At 52.0% G+C, this 22,595-nt stretch overlaps 1 protein-coding gene across 1 annotated transcript; it reads left to right on the top strand.

Moving 5' to 3' along the window:
- The first annotated feature begins 8,106 nt into the window (after positions 1 to 8,106).
- Positions 8,107 to 14,222, top strand: LOC146431083 (protocadherin-10-like). The gene is made up of 4 exons (XM_085073325.1): positions 8,107 to 11,174; positions 12,333 to 12,391; positions 12,497 to 12,585; positions 12,797 to 14,222. Exons 1-4 carry the CDS (start codon positions 8,688 to 8,690, stop codon positions 13,042 to 13,044), a joined length of 2,883 nt encoding a protein of 960 aa, XP_084929451.1. The 5' UTR covers positions 8,107 to 8,687; the 3' UTR covers positions 13,045 to 14,222.
- Positions 14,223 to 22,595: the final 8,373 nt, after the last annotated feature.

Raw genomic sequence — 22,595 nt, 5'->3', positions numbered from 1 at the left:
AGGGATGCTGCCGTGGTTTCATACACATTAAAAGTTTAGGATGTTTCAGAGAAAATTTAGCAGCAGCCATTTTATCCCAGCCACCAGCTTTGCAGACACCCAGCCCCTCAATGCAGCCATTGAGTTGGTGCTGCTGAGGAGGGGGCAGAGCCTGCCCTGCAACCCCCATCTTTTCCAGCTTGTGACCTTGGAGCCAGTGACTGCTGTCTTGGTTTCCTCACGGTGTATCCTGATGTTTTTGTCCATCCTGGCACACACAAGGGGCAAGGTGTGAAATGGGCAGCCCTGCAAAAGCCTTCCTGGGGTGGTGGTGAGGTTTCTACAGCCTCCTACCACTGGGCCCTGCCTGTCCCTGCCTGCTGCTCCCGGTCCCTGCAAGACAGGGAGGAAATCCCTCTACAGTGCAGTGCTTTCGTTAACAAGATTCCTCTTTGGTGTAAAGCCTGTTATCCCCAAGCCCATCCCGAGGCCACCTGCACCCTGGGGGCCAAAGCCCCAGCCCCAGCTCCCTGTGCTGGGGCTGCTCGCGCCGGGGGAGCACAGCTCTTTGTCTCGGCAGCTTGCTGGGAGCAGTGGTGTGTGCGGCAGCAGATACAAGCTCCTGCTGGATTCCCAGCAGCAGGAGCTGCCTCTAGCCAAGGATGAAAAGCTGGTTTCATGGGAGGAAATAATATTTAGAGAGAAGACAGATAACATTCCCTGTACCAGCCGTGTTAACCCTTTGCTCCCACCGCTGCTTAGCGTGGTGTTAACCCTTTGCTCTCAGCCTCCAGTGCTGGAGCAGTGGTTCACCATGACTCTTTGTTAGCACTCGCCATCTCCATGTTGAATTTAAGGTGCTGGATGTGCCCACGCGGGTCAGGACTTGGGGGTTTACTTGGAGAGAGAAGACCCAGCTCTGCAGCTCTCCTCACCAGTGAACAGGGTGCTCTGTCCCTATTTGTTCTCAGTTTGCTCTTGCCAAAAAGGAATACAGCTCTTCCACAAGTTAAAACTGGGATCTGGTGGAGTATGGAGAGACATTTTGCATGGTTCACTCATACAGGTTGAGATGTCCTGCCTGCTCTCAATGTGAAAGTGATTTGGGGTGCCTGGAGCCAGCTTGATGCTTGTTCCCAGTGCCTAGGCAGAGGTGCAAGTTCCTTGTGACCTATGGCTTGGAGGACCTGGGGAAGGCTGGGGACTGTGCTCAGCTTGAGCTGGCCTCCCTTATCTCCATCCCACTAAACATTGATGGCAGTGTTTGGAGAAGCACTCAGGCATACTTCTCCAGTAAAAAACACAGCAGACCCCAGAAAAAACACAAATATGTCTTGCCTCCTCCACTACCTCTCTTGCAGACATCTTCTTCCCTAGCATTATCCTGGGATGAAGGGCTGAGGCCTCATGCAGGGGCTGAGCATGAATACTCAGCTGTTCTTTCTTTCCTTCCTGGGCACCCTGGGAGGCTGCTGAGCACTTCATCAGCCCTGTCCTTTCCTGCTGATCCACCTTCCCCTCACTCTCTAACCATCCTGCTTGGGACGAGAGGAGCAGCAGTAGCACTCCCACCAGCCCAGTAAAATGACTGGGACCAGGGACTTGAAGTGATTCTGAAGGTGTCCGAGCTTGGCCCTGTGTGTTACTCTGCCTGGACTAGCTGGATCATTCCCTGTAACTTTATTAGCAGAAAGACCTTGCTTTTCAGCTATTTACACCAGTTTTACATCCTGAAAGATTTAAGTGCTTGGCAGGAGCTCCAGTCCTCCCACTGCTCAGGCCACAAGCTACTGCTGCCCCAGTTAGGCAAGCACTCCTGCCATTTGCCAGCATTAAAGCTAAACAACTTCCATTGGCAATATCCCTGGAAACCCTCCCTCCTGCCTTGCTTTGACCCAGTGCAGTGGTGCCAGAAGTCTGTGTCACCAACCCCTGCTCTTTTGAGGCTCCTGGGTCTCCCACACTCCATCAGTCAACCTGCTGTGGCACCATCCCACACAACTCCAGAGCCAGTATTCCCTCCCAGCTCTATGGACATCTTTTGTACTGAGAGCCACCTGGATCAGTCACCACTTGGCCCAGTCAGTATCCATGAGCTTTCCTCATGTCCCCAGGGGTGAATCTGATCTGTGCAAGGGCAAAGGTCCAGCCCCTGATTAGAGCTGGGGTTGCTGCAAAAGAGAATAGGAATCATAGAATCCTGGAATGGCTTGGGTTGGAGGGGAACTTGAAGATCAGCCAGTTCCAATGCCCTGCCATGGGCAGGGACACCTTCCACTATCCCAAGTTGCTCCAAGCCCCATCCAACCTGGCCTTGAACACTTCCAGGAATGGGGCAGCCACAGCTTCTCTGGCCATTGGCTGAGGAAGGGGTGGGAAGCAGGGATAGGGTGAGATGAAGATTTTTAGAGGGGAGAATTCCTGGTCTAGGAGTATTTGCTTCCCATCTGGAGCTTGAATGGGAAACTTGGATGTCTGCTTTTGCAAAAGGGATCAAGCTGGGAGCCAGGGACACCCACGGTGAAGTGGTGCTTGGCCTAAAGACCTCAGCAAGTTGGGCCATACTCCACACACTCAGTTTCTGGGGCTGAGCCAGCTCAGGCCACAGATGGGGCCAAGAGAGAACAAATAGGGCTCTTGAGTGTTCCAAACTGGGAGCAAGGAGACAACTCAGATGCCTCCCCCATCCCTGCCAGGTCTGTTGCTGCATCCAGGGTGGAGGGTTGGTTTCTGCTGGGCTCGGTGTGGGGCTCCTGAGCACAAGGGAGGTTTTGCTTTGTCGTAAGTGAAGTACAAAACCATCATCAGCCAGAGAACAAACAGCTCCAGGCTGGAGAGGGAGCAGGGAGAGGGAGATGGGGAGGAGCAGGGGGAGCATGGGGACAGGGCATCCGCAGGAGGTTTTTCAGGGACTTGTGATCTCAGAGCAAATTTCTGCTGTTGGCTGCACACCAGTGGCACCATTTCACCAACTCATGCGTGCCTCCCCATCGCCAGCTCCGCAGTGCTGAGCGCCTCGGGGGGGTCAGGGCCGCTCTGCGGAGGGCTGCGGGAATATGGTCCCTGCTCGGAGAGCGTGTGATCTGCCAGGCAGCCGGGGAGCCCCGGGGACACTGCCATGCCTTTGTTCCTCCTTCTCTTTCTTTTCCACCTTCAGATTTTTTTCCCTCTGCTTCCAGCTGCGTATGCAGCACTCCCCCCCCTTTCCACCCACAGTTCCTGTCTTGATTTTCCTTCCCCTCTACAAATATGTGTTCCTTAGGCTCCATCTCCTCCCTGCCTAGCTCCCCCCATCAGTGTTGCCTTCCCAAACTTCTTTTTTTTCCCTTCTCCCTGTTTTCCCACAGGCCCGCTTCATTCCTTCCCCTTCCTGCTTCTCTCCCCTTCCCTCCAGCCTCTCGGGCTCCTGTTCACTCACTCTGTCTCCCCTTCTCTGACAGTTTGGGGGAAATCTGTCTGTGTCAACACACAAATTCCATTATTTATTGGCTGAGTGGAGCGGGGTCCTACACTCGTCTGTAATTGTCTCCAGATCAAAGCGGCTGCTGATGGCAGCTTTGCCTTCTCGCAGCACAACACCACCCCCAGCTTCCAAGCTCCCCATCCTCCCGGGGGAGTCGGGTGCGTGTGCGTTGACACCCTCGATGACTGATCTCTCAGACAGAGAGGAAAGAAGTAGGGCTGGTGGGGGAGAAAAGGGAGACCTGGAGGATCTGCAAAGCTCCCGGGGATGGTGGGGTATGTCTCAGGGAGACACAGTCCCTGGCACAGGTGAGGGGAGAGTGGGAAGGTAGAGGTGGTCCCTATCCTGAGAATGGAGACAGAGAAATGAAGTGAAAGGAAAGGGAAGGAATATAGGGATGTTTCCTTCAGGGAAGCAGAAAACATCCCCATATCTGTCCTGGACTGGAAGAACTAGAATTTTAGAAATGGGGACAAAGGAGAACATGCCTTTTCCTGCCTTTCCCTTCTGAAACCACCAACCTATCCTAGGGATGTAGGACTTCAACATGAACTACAGGCACATGGTTGTTGTTTGGGTGTTGATGCAAGATGTCTATGGGGAGAGGAAACATCGACTCCAACTTCTGCCCCTTGGCCTCCTCGTTGGGGTCCCAGCTCCAACTTTTCCAGCTGCTATTTAGCACATTACCAGAGAAGAGGAGAGGAGAGGTTTCAGGATCTAAGCACGGGATCATGGAGTCCTGTCAAAGGAAGCTCTAAGGGTTATGTTTAGGATATATTAGGATTATAACCCTTTCCTGGGGAGCTAACAAGGCTCAGACCTTGTGACTGTAGGGTCTTCTTCTTATAGAAAAGAGCAGGTCAGATTTCTTGTACAATCACCCACATGAGTGGGAGAGCTGCAGTGGTTTCTCTGCTGGAGGAGGTGATATCAATCAGAAACTCTCTTCACAGGCCAGTCTTCCCAGTTTATCATGATACTGGGTAATTTTGGAATCTTTTGTTCCATGAGGATCTGCAGATCTGCAGAGACCAAAAGACATAGACACCATCAAAAGTCCTGACAGCTTGATCCCCTCTCACTGCCCAATACATGAAGCTGTCAGGCTCAAGCCATGGCTCTGCATTCCTCTAACTGTCCAAAGCATTTCCTCCTGCCAACACCTCCCTGGCCCTACCATCACTTCTCCTCTGGTTTCTTTCTGCACAGAGTTCAGGCAGTTTCACTTATACCTCTCCTTGTAAGGTATTATTCCAAGCCTTAAATCAGCTTTTTAACCTTTCAGAACTTCAGGCTCAAGTGTTGTGCATAATATTCCAAGATCAGTCACACTGGTGCCTGACAGAGGAGAGGTGTCTCCTCCTCTCTCACAAAGCTTCTGCTTTTCCCCCATGCAATCATCACACTGTTGCCCACCTTTCTTCCCTGTGAGCCTTCCTTGAGTTGGTCACCTCAGATACATCTTCTCAGCTACAAACCACCTGGAACTTCATGAACACATCCTGCCTGGTGCAAAAGTTCTTCCTGCATCACTGCAGAGGAAGTGGAGGGTGCTAAGCAACTCCAGCACCTTGCAGGACAAAGCTCATGGACAAGGACTTCCAGTGGGAATAGAGGCCTGGCATCCTGCATTGCTCCATTCACCCCTGGGCATGGTACCTGTGAAGAGAAGTGGCTCCTGACAAACCTGGGACCTTTGCTCTGGAAGCCTGGGCTCTCTGAGCAGTGATTTCCCTTGCCTTGGTGATCTACTCACTTATGCTTGGTGCCTGGAACTTTCCAAATTCACAAGGGATTTGTTGGAGGACTCTGGAGCATCCCTACTCAGACCTAGATTGGGCAGCTCAGGAGGATCTCCAGGATGGCAATCCCCACCCTAGTCTGGTCCCTGTGACAGTGTTTTCCCATCCCTGTGGTGAAGATTTGTCCTTAATAAGAATTTTCTTTCTCCAGCTCATGCCCCTTCTTTCTCATCCTGTCCCTGTGCACTTCTCCTTGTGAAGGGAGATGGGCATGTGTCATGTCTTGCATCCCAGCACACAAGGGCAAGCTGAATGCCCACCAGTCCTGATAAACACGCCAAGACAGCCACCATCCCCTTCAGGGCATGGGTTTTTCTCCCAAGGGAAGGCAGAACACCAAAGCTTTGGAGCAGACAGAGCACTAGTCAGGGCATCCTGCTTCAGAGAGCATTGTGGCTTCACAGACCAAAGCCCCAGCACCTGACCCTACAGAAGCAACCCCGGAGTGACTTCCCAGCTGCAGGGCCAGGGCTGCTCTCATTCCCACCAGGAAACCCCCCTTTCCACTGCGGTTGCCCTCTTGGGCACCACGAACTAAAACTGCTCCTGCTTGGAGCGAGAAGGGAGCAGTGAAGCCACATGCACGGCTGGGCAGACGGGCGCCCTGGGGAGCTGGGGGAAGGGCTGTGTGGTCTGGCAGGGACAGCGTTTCTTGCAGCCCCTTTTGCTGCCCCAGAATGCAGCAGGCAGGAAAATGGAGTGACAGTGGTGGCTGGGCAAGGTTTAGTGCCCACAGGCAGCTGAGTGATGGTGCCCCCCCAGTCCTTTGCTCTCTGCATGACTTTTCCAAGGCAGCTCAACCTGCGGCATCTCCTGCTACATCCCACCCTGATCTCTCTGTCTGGCCTTGCCAAGGCACATCAGCTCTGACCTGCGGCAACTGGCCACCCGCCCGCCTGTGCCAAGACATCTCAAAGAGACATACCCCCTTCTGGCTTCCAGCATTTTCCAAAAAGCAAGCTCCTAGCTGCATCCTGATTCCCTGCCCCAAGAGAACAGGGCTGGCAGCTGAACACTCCCCTGCACCACAAGAGGGTCCTTAAAATCTACAGGATATGAAGTGGGGTGTTAGTGGTGCACTGTTCCCATTCCAACCCCCCCCTCATCCTGCTGCTCACCTTCCTCTGCTATGTTTCCCCAAAAAAGGCTCTTCTTTGGAGACCTCATCCCTCTACGGCATCCCCAGCCTGTGCCATTTCCTTCAGGAAAGAGATCCTTGGAACAAGTCTGTGCTACCTCTCAAGACCCCCCCACCCCGTTTGACCCCCTGGAATAGTGGGGTCTGGGAGGGGAGCAGGAAGAGACTCTAGGGTCTGGGGAGATGAGGAAAAGGAACGGGGTGGAACTATCCTGCGATCTCCCTTAGGGGAGGGAAGCAAGGGGAGACATGACACAATTCTTCCCCCCAAGGAAGCAGCGATGAAGATGCGCGGGGGTGGAGGGTGCATTACCAAGCAGAGCTGAGGAAGGGCGGGAAGGACCGGGCAGGGAGCCGGGGGAGCTCGGATCCTGCCGGGTGCACCTAGGGGAGCAGGAGGTGGTGGTGCATATTTTAATCTAAATCAAACAATAGGACCAGAGCCGCTCCAATGATTTTGCAGAATACATTTGGTCGGAGACGGGGGAAGGACTGGAGGGAATGAAATAAGACCCCCAAAAATTTCTGTGTCCCATCTCACCCCCACCCTCAGTCCCCCTCTGGCCTGAGTAGCACTCGAGGGGGCTCCCGGAGGAGCAGTACCCACTCCATTCCACCTCCGGGGTCTCAGCCCCGGGAGGGCTGGGCGGTGATGGAAGGAGGTGGGGGGGGGGGCGTAAATCGGGGATTGGGGGGGGATTAGAAAGAAACAGATCGGGGCGGGGGTGACAATGATGCCGCCAGGGGTGGTCTTGGCGTGGGAGATGGCGCGGAGGACAGGCGGGCAGTGACCGGCGCTGCCGATGCAGGCTGGGCTTCACTTACCGGGAGCCGTCCCGATTCCACCCGTGAGCGGCCCGAGCCCACGCGTGCCCCAGGCGCTCCGCTCCTTCCACCTGCCCGCCCCTGCCAGCCCTCCTCCCCGACCGGCGACCCCAAGAGCGCCGTACGTCCCGCGTGGGTCTCGCTGCACTCCCAGGGACCAAATCCTTTTCCCAGCCCGGCAAAACCCTCCAGCTCCGCCGCCTCCTGCCTCCTCCGGTCTCCCGGTCTCCCCTGGATCCTGCTTCCCACTCGGGTCCCCGCAGGGAGCAAGGTGGGGGGAGCGGTTGGGGCCGGCGGTTCCCTTCCCAACGGGGACCGGTAAGCAGAGACAAAGGCGCTGAAATATCAGTGCCCGGCTAAAGCCGCTCCGAGCCCCTTCGAGCCTTTAACTAGATCGTTAGGGGATTATCCGCACCCTGTGCAGCAGCGGGGCGGGGGCAGCGGCCGCCCCGTCCCGTTACCGAGCGCCCCCGGGGACGGCGACGGTGGGAGGCGACGCACGGAGCTGCCCGGGCGCGGCGGCGGCTGGAGACGGGTCTGCGGGGAGAACGGACCGGCCAGCGGAGGGACCGTGAGCGGTACCGGGGCGGGGAGGGGAAGGGGGGGCGCAGGGGGCACCGTCTGTCGCTCTTCGGGGGCCGGCGGGGGACCCGCGGCTCGCTCTGCTCCCACCTCCCCCTCGCCTTCCGCGGGGAGCGGAAAGTTTGTGCCCACGGTGGGGGCACTGCTGGGGGTGCAGGGAGGTAGATCTTGGGGTATCTGGATGGGATCGTGCCCCGAGAGCCCAAGGGGGCTGACACCGGGGTGCCCGGTGGGGGAGAGGGACTAGGGACGCGGGGCTGTGGGCAAGCAGGGTGTCGGGGGTGGAAGCAGGCAGGGAAAGAAGGGAGGGGGTCTCTGTGCCTCCGCGCTGATGGGCTCAGCTTTATCCAGGGCTGTAATCCCCCTGCTCCGGTAATTAAAAACTCCGCATTACAAGGAAAACGGTGTGCAGGGAAATGTAATCAAGTCTGGAGGGGCTTAACCATCTGGTAAAGGTTAGGACCGGCACGGCGGGGGGACGCGGCCGGGGGATTTGGCAGCAGCCGCGATCTGGGCTCCTCTTAATCTATCGCGGGGACGAACGCAGCATCTGCGGGGTAATACCGGTGCCCCGGGCAGCGATCGGTCTCTCTGGAGCTCCCACCGCCGTTAACGGGATCTCCCCGAAGGTGGTCCCTTCCCCAGGTGCGTCTGGCTCCGGTAAACAGATTCCGCTGTGGCCCCGGGACCCGGATTGCAACCCCTTGCGGGGGCCAGCAAGAAAAGGGTTAAGCGACTGCCTGTGGCCGCGGTTCGGCCCCCCAGCTCTGGGCAAAGCCCTCCTCTGCCGCCCCCGGGAGCCCGAAACTCTTTGAAAGTGCAAGAGGCAAGCGAAGGCGAGGGAGGAGGCGGTGGCGCGGGTGCGACTCCTCGTCCCCGGGATTGCTGCGGAGCCATGGGGGCCGGGGCAGGCTTCGGGAGGGGGCAGCTCTTCCTCCCCTCCCTCCTCTTCCTCCTGTTGGCCGGGCCCCCGGCACACCACCCGGCGCGGGGGCAGCTGCGCTACGCCGTGCCAGAGGAGCTGGAGCACGGAGCCTTCGTGGCCAACCTAGGTGAGGACCTGGGACTGGATGTGTCCACTCTGTCAGCGCGGAGGTTCCGCATCGTGTCACGGGCCGGGGCCAGGCAGCACCTGGAGGTGAACCTAGAGAACGGGATCCTCTTTGTAAATGAGCGGATTGACCGGGAGGAGGTGTGCGAGGCCGGGGGGACCTGCTTGCTCCACCTACAACTCCTCGTCGAGAGCCCACTGGAGCTCTACCGCGTCGAGGTGGAGGTCCTGGACATCAACGACCACGCACCCACCTTCCCTTGGCAAGAGTACGTGCTGGAGGTGGCCGAGTCTGCGGTGCTTGGTGCCCGCTTCCCACTGGAGAGCGCCCAGGATCCTGACGTGGGTACCAACTCTGTGCACACCTACCGCCTCAGCCCCAACGGTTTCTTTTCACTTGAGGTGCAGACACGGAGTGACGCCAGTAAGTTTGCAGAGCTGGTGCTGGAGCGTGCCCTTGACCGTGAGCAGCAACGTGTGCACCGGGTGCTGCTCACCGCTCTCGATGGTGGTGTCCCTGAACGCTCAGGCACAGCACACATCCTCATCACGGTGCTGGACGCAAATGACAATGTGCCTGCCTTTGACCAGCCCTCATATGGTGTGAGCCTTCCTGAGGATGCTCCTGCTGGCACTCTGGTCATCCAGCTCAATGCCACTGACCTGGATGAGGGCCCCAACGGGGAGATTGAGTACTCCTTCAGTGGGCATGCACCACCACGTGTCCGGGAGCTCTTCCATGTAGAGCCTCGGAGTGGGCAGGTGCTGCTGAAGGGCCGCCTGGACTATGAGCGGGCCAGCCTCCACGAGCTCTACGTGCAAGCGAAGGATCGCGGACCCTCGGCTGTGGCTGTGCATTGCCGGGTGCTTGTGCACCTCCTCGATGTCAATGACAATGCACCAGAGGTGACCCTCACCTCTGTGTCCACACCCGTGCAGGAGGATGCCCCCCCAGGCACTGTCATCGCTGTCATCAGTGTGCTGGACCGGGACTCTGGGGACAATGGGCGTGTGAGCTGTGAGGTTGGCCCCAATGTACCATTCGAGCTCCGCTCCTCCTTCCGGAACTACTACACACTGGTCACCACGCAAGCGCTGGACCGGGAGGTTGTGCCTGAGTACAACGTTAGCATCACGGCTCGAGACATGGGCTCGCCTGCCCTGCTGACCCGCAGCACCCTCACCGTCCCGGTATCTGATGTGAACGACAATGCTCCGCGCTTCCTCCAGCCCTCCTACAGTGTCTATGTGATGGAGAACAATGCACCAGGTGCCTCCATCTGCTCTGTTAGTGCATTGGACCCTGACTGCCAGCAGAACGCCTACCTGTCCTATTCCATTGCCGATGGGCACATCCATGGCATGCCTGTGGGCACCTACGTGTCTATCAACTCCGACAGCGGGCACATGTATGCCCTGCGCTCCCTCGACTATGAGCAGATCCGCAGCTTCCAGATCCAGGTGCAAGCGCAGGATGCAGGGTTTCCCCCTCTCAGTGCCAACGTCACCGTCCACATCTTTGTGTTGGACCAGAATGACAATGCTCCGGTCATCGTTTCCCCCATGCCGCGCAATGGCTCTGTTGCCACTGAGCTGGTGCCACGATCAGCCAGACCTGGCTACCTCGTTGGCACGGTGTCGGCAGTGGATGCGGATGCGGGGCTGAACTCTCGCCTCTCCTACCAGCTCCTCCAGGCTACTGACTTCACCCTCTTCAGCGTGGCACCTGACACGGGTGAGCTGCGCACCCTCCGCTCCTTTCTGGAGCAGGATGCAAGCCGGCAGCAGCTGGTGGTGCAGGTGCGGGATGGTGGGCAGCCGGCCCTCTCTGCCACCGTGTCCCTTCTGCTTTCGGTGGTGGAGACCATGCCCCAGACTCTCTCTGACTTCAGCGAGTTCAGCCTCCCTCCAGAGGTCTCCTCATCATCCCCACTCACCCTCTATCTCCTTGTCTCCCTGGGCTCCATCTCCTTCACCTTCCTTCTCGCCATCCTCATCCTCACAGCCATTCGCTGCCGTGGAGAGCGGCGCTCCCGCCAAGGGGACAGCTGCTCACCACCTCGCTGCCACTGCTGCCCTGGGTCCAGACCCTCCTCTGACGGCCTGAAGACTTCCAACCTGACGGCACAGCCCCCTGCAGGGACCACGGCTGCCACTTGCCTTGATGTGCCTGCGGGCGGCCCCCCAGGCTACTGCTACAAGGTCTGCCTTGGTCCTGAGTCTGCTCAGAGTGACTTCATGTTCCTCAAACCCTGCAGCCCCCCCCGGAACAACGAGAAGGATCCCGGGAAGCGTTCCCGGCCAGACCAGCATCTCCAGGTCTCCAAAGAGGTAACATAATGCCCAGCAGTGCTTACCAGTGCTCCGCAGGTCCCCCCAGCCCCCTCCCTCAGCCTCTGCCACCAGGGAAACCAGGCACGGCTTCTCCCAGAGAATAACCGGAGCCTTTGATCAGTGCGGGAATTAGGAGCCGTCAGGCAGCGGGATCTCCACCGAGCTTCCCGACGGGTCTAATTACCGGGGGAGTGTCAGGCTCGGCTGAGGCGAGAGGAAATCCCTTCTCACCGTCGTTTGTACCCATTAGAGGCAACAGAGATGCTCCAGTGCCCTAGGGGAGAGGGGAGAGTGGGGGTGGCTTCTCCTTCGCGTGGGTAAACAATTCACACTGGGACAGTCTGAGCATCACTGCTGCTCTGCTTCCCCTGTGCTGGCAGGGGTCTGCAGTGTCCTGGGCCTGGCTGCTGTTCTGCACAAGGCTGTGCCAGCAGGCAGGGAGTGGGGTCTTTGGGGCGGGATTTTGATGTCAACATTTGTTAGGTATTGAAATGAGGAATGTCTAATTTTCCCAATGAAAGATTCTCCAAAACACGATTACAAGGATGGAGAGTGATGAGGCGTCTAATCCACTTACGTTTGACTTTTAATAAACCAGCCCTTCCGAGGAGAGCCCAAGACTCTCTGCCAAGACAGTCTCTCCATGTGTCTTCCTGCACCCCTGGACTCTCTTCCCTAATACTTAATTGGATTTTCCTGTAGTTGTTGCAACCCTCCTGGGACATCAAACATGCAGCCAGTTTCTGCATCTCTCACCATTTGGTACCTCAGACCTAAGTAAACCCAAGTAAACATTGCACGTGCCAAAAAGGCTTTTGAAAATTAACAGGAATAGAAAAACCACCTGTCTCTGCCCAGAAGGACAGACTTAAAACTCCCAGAGGCAGAAGACAAGCACCAAAGCACCCCAATATCTCAGGAGAGTGAGGAAGGTCCAGAAGGGAACAGGCTGTTTCAGTGCTGTGTCAGTTTCCCCAAAAGGGGAATGTGCTGCTTCCTTCTCCACAAAGGGCATGGAGAAAGTGGCAATGTGGTCCTGCATCCCTGGCATCCTTGAAGCCTTGTGCTGGCAGGGCTGGGTGGTTTGACAAAGGGTCCCAGGGCTGATTGATAGCGGTCCCGATAACCAGCCTTGCCCTTCCTTGTGTTTTCCAGGCCAAGCAGCCCAACACAGACTGGCTGCCTCCAAGCACACAGCGACCTACCCTGAAAAGGTACCACATACAGCACTGGGGGAACAGAGGAAGCAGGTGGAAGGGGTATATGGGTAATGGGGGGGTTGTCTTCGACACAGGTTTGAACTGGTCTCTTCTCTTCAGCTCCCAGAGCCTGGAAGATGTGGGAGAAATCCGTAGAGCCTTCCAGAAGGAGCACGAGAGGCTGTGCACACTGGTGACCCCTGTCTCTGGTTAGTATTGGGACACTGGGGCTGGGAAGACCAGACCCTCTGGTCACTTGTTGGAGGTTCAGTGGGAGCATCATATCCCTGTTCCTAGCAGTGGTGAAGTTTTGTGGGTGGAAGGGATGTCTAGGCACCAGAATGGAATTTGGTGACAGAGGACTTGCATCCCAGGATGTGGATGTGACCTGAATCAATCTTACACTCATCTTTCCTCCAGAGTTTCAGAAGGCTTCTGCAGGCCCCAACAGCATCTGGACACCTCAGTACAGCCCCTTGTACCCAGCCCTGGATTATCAGCACAACGTTTACATCCCTGGCACCCCCACTCTGCTTTCCAGCAAGGATGGGCCCCTCTTCCCAGGCCGAGAGAACAAGAACAGCTTCTCCACCTTTGGCAAGAGGAAGAAGATGACAACTTACTGTGACATGCATGACAGTGTGGTTATCAACAATGACCTGAAATAGCCTGGGTAGCTCTATCCTTGGAATCTCCTGCATTATTTCAGCTGCCAGGTCCACCCACAGCACACGCCTCCATGTATGAACCACTCAAGACTTTATGGGGCTGCTGGGAGAGTGGCTCAACAGAGCATGTGGGAAGGATTTAAGGAGCAAGAGACTGAAAATTATAGGGATTGGGGGGTGGTGGTAGGGGGAATTTCTCCCATCTCATCCTGCAGAGCTGTGTTGGCAGCAGGTGCTCTTTGTGGTCCATATGACCAGATTTAAACAAATCTGCCTTGAGTTTACCCATTCCCATGTCCCCTTAGGGACCATTCATCTCTGTAAACATTGTCACTTGTCTTGTCTGGCTGTGTGAATGTACTGAGCTGCATGCCTGTATTTCTGTCCCAGTAGGCATGGAGAGTGTATGCAGACCAAGCCTGGTTCAGCCAAGCCTGACCTTACACACTGGGACAGTGAAATTGCTCTGTTCCTCAGACCTAGTGAGATGTGTTGCATGTCTAGAGCAGCAATTGGTGTCTGTTTTCTCTGGGAAGTGAGTGCAAAACCCAGCCTTCATGAGTGCTTCTCTTCAAAACCTGACCCAACACTTGCAGGGCTGGACATAGCCAGGGTCCAGGACAGAGACAGCTTTTGGTCCAGGAACAGCATGTGCACACATGGCTTGGATGGCCAGAAGAGATGCTAGCTTCAGCACCTGAGAGATGCACAAGGTGAGGCCCTGCTGGGCAGCTCTCTAGCCTAAGGCAACATCATGTGAATGAAAAACAGTTTCCAACTATTGCAGTGACCCCAGCACAGGTGACAGCCTCTTCTCTCCTGCCCCTGCCCTCACTTGAATCTCTGTTTTTCCCAAGTCCTGAATGCCTGGAGGAACCCCTGCACTGGGAGTCCCACCTGCACAGGACAAGCATCTCCAAATGTGTCCTGTTTCTCTTTGAGAACTTTTAGCTGGCAGTCAGGAGCCCTCAAGGGCAGGACTCCAGCCCCAGAACAGTCTCTCCCCTGCCTTGTGCACCCTGCACCTGTCCACCAGTCTGTCTGTCACCATTGCCAATTGCTCCAGTCACGGGACAGTTCATTTTGAATCCATCTGTGCAGAACATGACAGCTCTTTCTAAACTGAGTTTGTTTCACTGTGTCTGATTTGTACCAATAAATTGTATTTTAATATCTCACCCTGGCTCCTGGCTGTCTCTGAGTTGCACACAACAGCAGGGATTACCACACAGCTCTTGGAGCAGTACTCCAGGAAACTCATCTGTCCTCCTGGGTTTCTGAGTTCTGCAGCAGAGAGCTCATTTCTTTCACTTCACCTGGATTCTGGGGGCTCAAGGTCCCCTTCCCTCCTTCCCTGGGCTCAGAAGCATTTTGGGGTAATGGCCAGAAGGAGCTGGAGATGTCACATAGCTTCTTGCTCCATGCTCCAGCTTGGGCAGGGAGGAATTTGCACCATGGAGTGGGCAAACACGAGCTGTTGGGGAGAGGGGCTGGATGTGGCACTAATGGCATAACAACTCATGGCTGGTATGGTGGTGTCTCTGGTTAATTGACCCTTTTCCCTGGATGCTAGGCAACCAGCAGCTTGCCTCAGGAGCCACAGAGATAACCTGGACCTGTGCCACGTGTCGGGACCAGTTCCCTGGGGTTAAACAAGCCTGTATGAGTTGGTGGGATGCCTCTTAGCTTGATCTCAGAAGCACTTCACCTTCAGATGGAGTCCTGAGGTGGCCACACCGTGGCTGCCCTTCTCACACCCTGTACTTGCTCAGTGACTGGCTTGGGGAGGCTGCAATGCGGCTTTTGGGATTAACCCAGAAAAGTCCTTGTCTACAAGTGGGCAATGTGCTCTTCAGTGGAAGCAGAGGGCAGGGAGCACTCAAAGGGGCCTCGTGGGAGTCAGGGGCCCAGGAGGGCAGTGCTTTGGACATGAAAGGGACCTGGCTGCTTCTGGTGACTTCAGTCCCAGCTCACATCTGCCTGACTGCGGGTAGATGAAATATTCCCTGTCCCAATTAGACAGTAGGATGAAGGATTTTATGCTGCCAAGTGCATTCTTCAAGGGTCTCTAGAGAGTGTTAAGGGTAAAAAAGAACCCCAAACAGCTACTGCCTGAGACCTCTGTACAGCATTAGCCTGTTCCAGTGCTTTAAAAGAACAAGGGAATTATGTAAAGTCATACAATAAGATTAATAACAGGCCCAAGAAGTAATAAAAGCATCAAATGGACCTGACTCCCTGCAGGGCACAAGCATCTCCCTCTCCCGGATTAACTCTGGCAGTATCTTCCCTACAGTTTTAGGTGGTGCTGGTCAGGCATTAGGAGAGGACTGCATCCCCTCTGCAGAGAGCCCACGGGGGCTCAGCTGCAGCCCCTCTGCAGGAGGGCCGAGCTGCTCACTGTGCTCCAGCTCACACAGCAAAAGCACCCAGTACATCCTGTGCTTCATGGCAACCAAGATCTAAATGAACACATGGAAGTGGTGTTTTGTATCAGATTCCCAGGTGTGGTTCCCAAATGGAAATTTATCTCAAAATTGACCACTGAAACTATATGCGTTTGAAAGTGATATTTTGCATCTCTGTCTTTGGAAAATCAAAGCAACCAAAGGGACAGGTTTTGCCACTTCCCCTGTCACTCTCCAGTGTATTTTCTTTGAATTTTTAAATCCTTACTACAAAGGCTCACTGATGCCCACTGAATTGCCTCTCTCTCCTCTCTGTTACTCTTGGCCATAATCCTGTGGAATGAGATAGATACACACATACACATCAATGCTTCTTGCTGACCCCCAGGTTTGCATGTTCAGGTCAGACCACGTCCAAAAGGGATTTGAGCAACACAGCACCCAGCTCAGGTCCCAACACCCCACATCCCCTGGGTTGCTTTTACTTAGTTGAAGGAAAACCTGCACTGACAAGATCTCAGTTTCAATCTTTCATTTCTATCACCATATTGATAAAAAGGACAATAAAAAGGGACTTGCTTTAGGGGAGAGAGGACTTGCATAAATCTAATTCAACCACACTACTATCCCTCTTCAAAGGGCATGTCTGGTCAGAATCGTCCATCTAATAGATGAGATCTCCTTTGAAGATCTCCCACAGGGACAGGGTCTCATTAAAAATGCAAGGTCTTTGCCCTACAACTAGTTATTTTTACAACTCTCCCTGTGCTTACACTCCTGCACAGCTGATGAGCATTAGCTGGTTTCTGTAGCCTGGTAATGCACTGGGCATGAGAGCTCCTTTGGAGATCTGCCCAGCAGAACACTCTCAAGATGCCCCCCTCGCATGTTCCAGCTCTCTCAGAGATCCAGAGGCAAATTTGGCTTTTAGGGACCTGCCAGCCAGCTTGAGATTTGCTTCTAGGACAGTGGGAAAGCTGCCATGTGGTGCAGTTGGCTGCAAAATGCTTCAGGCCATGAGAGGCAGGCACACAGTTCTTCTGGGCACCAGCACAAACAGGGGGTTTGTGCTCTTGCTGCTGCTGAATAGACTGCTCAGATGGAAACATTACTTGTATCTCTGTAATGACTTGGAAATGTATCCCAGAGAGACAAAATGAATCCAGAGGTAGAGAGAAGAGAGGCTAGAGGGAAAGACCCAGAGGGGCTGATGCTCAGTTCTACTCCCATCTGCCATGCAAGGAATCAAGAAGCAGCCAGCAAATCCCCCAGAAAGCCTTAGCATGGACACAGTACTCTGCATTCAGTTAGGTCAGGCTGGGGAGAGCCATGGACAAAGGTGGTCTCAGCTCTCAGAGGGCGTGGTATTGGCAGCACTGAGCTAAAATCCATGGGGACCTGTGCATGGACCTCCAACCCAGCCCTGTGTGTGGCACTCTGGTTAATCAGATCCTCCATACTAGAAATTTCTTTCTCTTCTCTTCTCATTCGAAAATGATGCTAGAACACACCTTAATTTATTCAACACAAGGTCAAGATCCATTCAAAATTCTTTTCAAATTGCCTCGGTGTCTTAAATATCTCCCTGAACCCACCACGCAGGATCCTTTCCTCCTGTTTCCTTTTTGATCTCAGTAGAGATTTTGTAGAAATAAATATCCTTTAGTTTCTGTCATAATAACTTAGCCTCTGCCACACTGAAAAATGTCTGCATGATTGTCATGTGCTGATTTTCTGTGCTCCTTTGCACCTTTTCCTTTTTCACTGCTCTGAAAACATCAGTTGCCAACTCCTCCACAGAGATCAGATGGAGGAACAGGCCAGGGCTGAGGGAAGCTTTTGCTTCCCTGTTAGCCTATAATGTGTTTTCAGTCTAAGTGGTGGAAATGTCACTGGCTCTGTTTTGCAGCATTCACTCAAGTGGAATTAATGCTTCTTGTTAGTGATAATATGACTTAATCAGCTTAATTACTTTGAGACATAAGTAGACACCTTTGTGTATTGAATAACTTATGACACACTGGACCAAAAAGCACGAATGAAGGCTTTGAAAATAAATTAAATATGACCCCTAGTGCAGTCTGCACTTTGACTAATGATTCGTCTCCCATGAAATTCAATGACTTACAAATCTTACATTTGAATAAATGATACATTTTTGCATGTTTTAAACAATAGCAGTGATTTTTATTTCAGCATTCAGAATTCAGAGTGCTTCTCCAGCGCCAGGAAGCAAGGCAAACAAGTTCATGTTAAACGGATTGAAAAATAAAACATTTGTGCAGTCAGCTATCAGAAATATATGCAGAGGATCTGCAGGCATTTCTGATGAGATATTTATTTTAATTTATTGCTAGGAATATCTGCAACAACAGGTGAAAAAAAATGCATCAGAAGAAATTAAGAGAGAACAAAGATTCCCAGAAGGTTCACTAAGTTGTTCACATCCAATCCGTCCATTTCAATAATGTCTACAATAGAAAATATCATTAAATAGCTCCAGAAGTATCTTATCATACATTTTGCCTGCATAGAAAATAAATCATACTAAGGAAATAGAAGCAGGAAAAAGCAACCATCAATCAAGAAAATTATTATGAGCATTTGTAGGATTTCCGATACGCCAGGATGCAGCGACTCTGTGATAGCAGGCTGCATGGGAAATAGAAAAATTGGGGTTAAATTGTTACGTGAACCCAGAGAAAAAATGAGCTGTCTCATTTTTTTTCTGTTCTATTGCTGTGAGTCACCCAATTTCTGTATCCAAATCTTCCTGTGAAAAGCACTGGAGTTCAGCACGGTGCAGACAATAATGCAGATCTCTACACAGGGACTTTTTCAGCCCGAGTATATCTGAAATTCAGAGGTTAGTTTAGAACTGTAGCATCACAGGGGAGCCTGACTGGTTTGATGAGTCTACTCTTAAGTCCATGTCGATATTTCTTGGTATTTTAGCTAACAAGGATTTTTTTCATACTGCCAAGGGTGAAGGCTGAGGGCTCTAGGATTAATTTATCACTGCTCTTGCTCTGCAGTTGTTTAGTCTCTATTGACTAAATCTCCAAAGCTCCCCAGAGTACAGATGGAACATATCCACACAGGGATCTAAATGTAAGGAGTTTAATCGGGGGTTGAATCCCACCTTGGGATTCCATCTTGTCCCCACTTTCCTTCTTGATCTTCCTTTAATATAATTTAAAGGAGACATGCCCAGGACCTGTCTGATACTGGAATTTAACAGAGATCAAAGGAAAAGATTTGCCATTTGTTTTGAGTATCCCCTAACAAACCAAATTTCAGGAATGTAATCCTGAAATTAGTTCCCAAAACTATCTTTTTCCTGTTTCCAGGAAATGCAATGTTATAGTCCATTTGCTTACCTAAACCACCTCTTCCTCTTAATCTTGGCCTGCAAAATAGTCTGACAGCTGCCCCAGAATGTAAGGAGATCATCAAAAGGATGACCGTCTGGGGCTGAATCCTTTCCCTATGCTCCCCAAGAGTCCTCTTGGCCCACTGTACCACATGACATGAGCCATTTAACTCCCTCGGTGCCTGTCAGATGTCACACACCCTGATGGTCATGTTCCTTTGGTATCTGAACAGACTCCAGCAGGCTCCTCCCTCACACTGCAGGGTCCACCTCTGGCCCTTTTTCTGCTTCTCTTTGGGTCCAAATTTTATATCTGCTGTAACTTCTTAGTGAGATTCAATCAAATCTGACCCTGCTTTGAGCAGAAGCCTGACCCAATCATGTCCAGGCATCCCTATTTTGCTCCACCTTCCTGTGAATCCATTAAGATCCATGAAGATTTGACTGCAAATTGACAAAACCCTGGTCAAATGGTGTCCCTTCCATGTTACCCACATGATCCACAGCCCCACCAGCACTACTGGGACAAATCCATCCTATCTGCTGTGCTTGAGCCTACTGAGCCCTGCTGTGTCCAGCACTGTGGTGTCCAGGAAAACCAGGGTGGAACTACCCAGGGAATCATGGCTGACCAGCAAGACCTTCCCAGTCTTGCAAGGGAGGAGCTAGAAGTTTGCTCCTGCTCCTCCTTTCTTGGAGATGAGCAGGAATAAATTATAGACTTTTTTTTTTTTTAGTGCTATCTCTTCTTTGAAATGGAAAAAAAAAAAAAACCTTGGATTGAGCTCCAGGGATAAATCACAGCACACAGAACTTAGCAACACAGAGGGGACCCTGGTGTCACCCCCCAAGCCTTCCTGCCTGTTGCTGAAGGTCTTAGAAAGGAAGACCACTCTGGGAACCACTTCTGAAAAGCTTGATTCTGTTGGCATGGAGAATTTTTTCATAAAGGGGCCTCTATATGCAAATGGGAAATGGAGATGGAGTCAGAAATAAGCCCAGCAAAAAAAATAATGGAAGTTTTTGCTGCCTGCAAGTAGAATTCAATCGAAAAAGGGGGGAGGGAGAAGAAAGGAAATTGAAACAGCCTCCTCTCGGCACAGATTGCATTGCTAGAGAAGCTCTCAGTGTTGCAAGGCATAATAGTTGTCTGCTCAGAGGTTCCTTCCCGGGGGACTTTCCCTGGGATAGTTTCATACATTTATCCCTGACTCCTGGCATCTGCATAACACGCTCACAGAGAGAGTTATTAGTTTAATTTTCTTGTGAATTACAATGGAGGCAGAGAGAATTAGAAAAGACTTTTTTTTTTTTTATTATCATTACTTTTTGTTTTCCAGTTGAGAGACTGTAAATGAGGCTATTCATCCTGCTAACATCAGTAGGGACCCAAACCCAAGTCTTTCTGGGGTAATTGGTTTCTGATGAGCAATCACTTGTAAAACCAATAGCAAAGGCAAGAACTGAAATATAAATTCTCTTTTTACATGCTGAGCTTTTCATTAGGACTGTGTGTCTGGCTTCTTTCTGGGATTCAGTGGAAAAGCCACGAAGTGGTAAACAAGGCAGTGGACTAAGCCTGACAAGAAGTTTGTATTAGCAAAAATCTGGGAAAACAGCATTGTCTGATGTTCTTCAGAACAAATAAAGCAGCTGCAGAATCCCTCAAGCTGCAGCTTTCTAGTGAGCTCTTTGGAAGTAAAGCCCTGGGCAGAGAGGACACAGCAGATCTTCCTGTGGGCAGACCTTAGTGTTCTTCTGTCCAAAAGAGACCAAAATGCTGAGGAAAGAGAAAAATAATTAGAGACCAGGGACAGTTTTCCATGCTGCAAGACTAACTAGGGTGACTGATGGAAATTTGCAGTCCCTGATATCCTGCAGTTTGCAAAATATAGAGGACTATAATGCCTGGATTTGTTGCGAGGGCTGAGACTATGAGTCAGGCTCCACTTATATTCTTTTCCTCCCAGTTAATAGTGAGGAATCTGCTAATCGGCACTGGCTTTTGTTTCCCTGATGAACCTCAGGGTGCTTAAGGCTTGATTTATTTATTTATTTTGGTGGCAAATTAAGCATCAGTCTGGATGCAGCTCTCAGTGCTTTCTAGGCTGGGGCTGTGGTGCTGTCATTCATTGGCTTAACTGGATTGCTTGCTGCTTTATGGGTTTTTTTCCAGTAAAATCTTTTGGCACACATACAGCTGGTTGTTGCTTTAAAGATGAGCAGAGAGCAGCAGGCTTGACAAAAACAGGGAACATTTTTAAGCTCATGTACACAGAAAGGCCTCTGAAACAAGACTGATGTGGACACATCTCTATCAAAACAAACCAAGCAAAACCCTTCAAAAAATCCACATTTTTCAGCTTTCAAATGCTGAAAGCTGATCCCAAGGAAACAAACAGTAAAATCACTGATTGGATTCAGTCCTGAGGAACCTGCTCGGAGCACAGGAGGGGGACACAGCATGACACACTAAGTATTGTCCAGAGATCTCTTACAAACACAACTGTTCTGGGATTCTGTGATCACAGTTTTTCCTTTCATTAACCCAAAAGAGACAAACACATCGCTGTGACCACAGCAAGAAATGAGGCAATTTGGACACGTCCAGATTTGCATCACATTTGCATACAACACATAGCCCGAGGCAATATTCTGCATAGCTATCAAACAAACCGTTTTTCCTTTCTCTCATTCAGAGCCAGGCTTCCCAGGCATCTCCCAAAGCCTGGATGTGCCCTACACTAATCATGCTTCCTAGTAGTTGCACACCAGTCAGGCTCTGCTGACTGACCCAAACTTTTGGCCTCCCACCTCAAATATAGGGCAACCTCGTAATTTTGGTACTGCCTGAGCAGAAGCGCCTCTGTGACAATGCCAGGATCATTCATCCGAGTTTAAACAGTTGAAGTTTTGAGAATATAAGGGGAGGAGAGAGGGGAGGGGAGGGGAGGGAGGGGAGGGAGGGAGGGGGAGGGGAGGGAGGGGAGGGGAGGGGAGGGGAGGGGAGGGGAAAAGTTTTAGGTAGTATGTGCAAGAGACCAACTAGCCATAGCAGTTTTCCAAACTGCCCAAGCCTCTGCAATCACTTATAATTCAACTGTTTCTGTCTACAGTATAGGCAGAGGTTTGTACCAGATTTGTACCTTAGAAAAAACTTCAGTGTCTTCCTGTCAAACTGTGCGAGGACAATGTGCAGAGCCTGGCCCTGATTCACTACCAGTGCCTGTTCAGAAATCTGTACAGGCAGAAGCAGTCGGCAGATAATGAACATTTTTTCCTACTTGGAATAGCTGCTGCATGTGCCCTGATTCCCCACCTCTTTTTCTCTTCCCAAACATTCCCACATCCTTTCTCTGGTGACAGCTGAAGCTCCCATCTGAGTTCTCTCCTGCAAGATTATCTGGCTGATTTTTCAGAGGTTGATTCCATTTGGTCTTTGTGGATGTTTCTTCCCTCCAAGTGATGGATAGTACAGCTGAGCCTTTCACTCATACGGCAATTGTGATGGGGAAAAAAAGGAAAAAAAATAGGAAGTGATTCCTTCTAATTTTTGTTTGCTTTGTTACAATGTTCTACTTTGCAACATTGTTGTTTTGGTTATGCTTGTATTTCCCTTTTCTTGAGTTTATTAATGAGGAGGTCAGGACTAGAAATTAGCAAAACATCATCAGATCACATCATTACATCACTCCCTTAAACTGTGTGTGTGACTTCAGAAGATTTACTTACTGTGGTGACAATTTGTCAGTGGCACAAAGTGGTGAGTG

This window comes from Lichenostomus cassidix, chromosome 13, assembly GCF_008360975.1.
Source record: "Lichenostomus cassidix isolate B80296 chromosome 13, HeHo_3.0, whole genome shotgun sequence".
NCBI classification, from domain to species: Eukaryota; Metazoa; Chordata; class Aves; order Passeriformes; family Meliphagidae; genus Lichenostomus; species Lichenostomus cassidix.
Note: the sequence above shows the minus strand (reverse complement) of the source record. Positions and strands in the feature narration are given on the sequence as shown.

Bases quoted from the DNA above. Each gene is read 5' to 3' on its own strand.
- LOC146431083 (XM_085073325.1), top strand. From the start codon at position 8,688: ATGGGGGCCGGGGCAGGCTTCGGGAGGGGGCAGCTCTTCCTCCCCTCC. The intron at 12,392-12,496 runs GTACCACATACA...TCTTCTCTTCAG, and splicing joins CAGCGACCTACCCTGAAAAG to CTCCCAGAGCCTGGAAGATG. The intron at 12,586-12,796 runs GTTAGTATTGGG...TCTTTCCTCCAG, and splicing joins ACTGGTGACCCCTGTCTCTG to AGTTTCAGAAGGCTTCTGCA.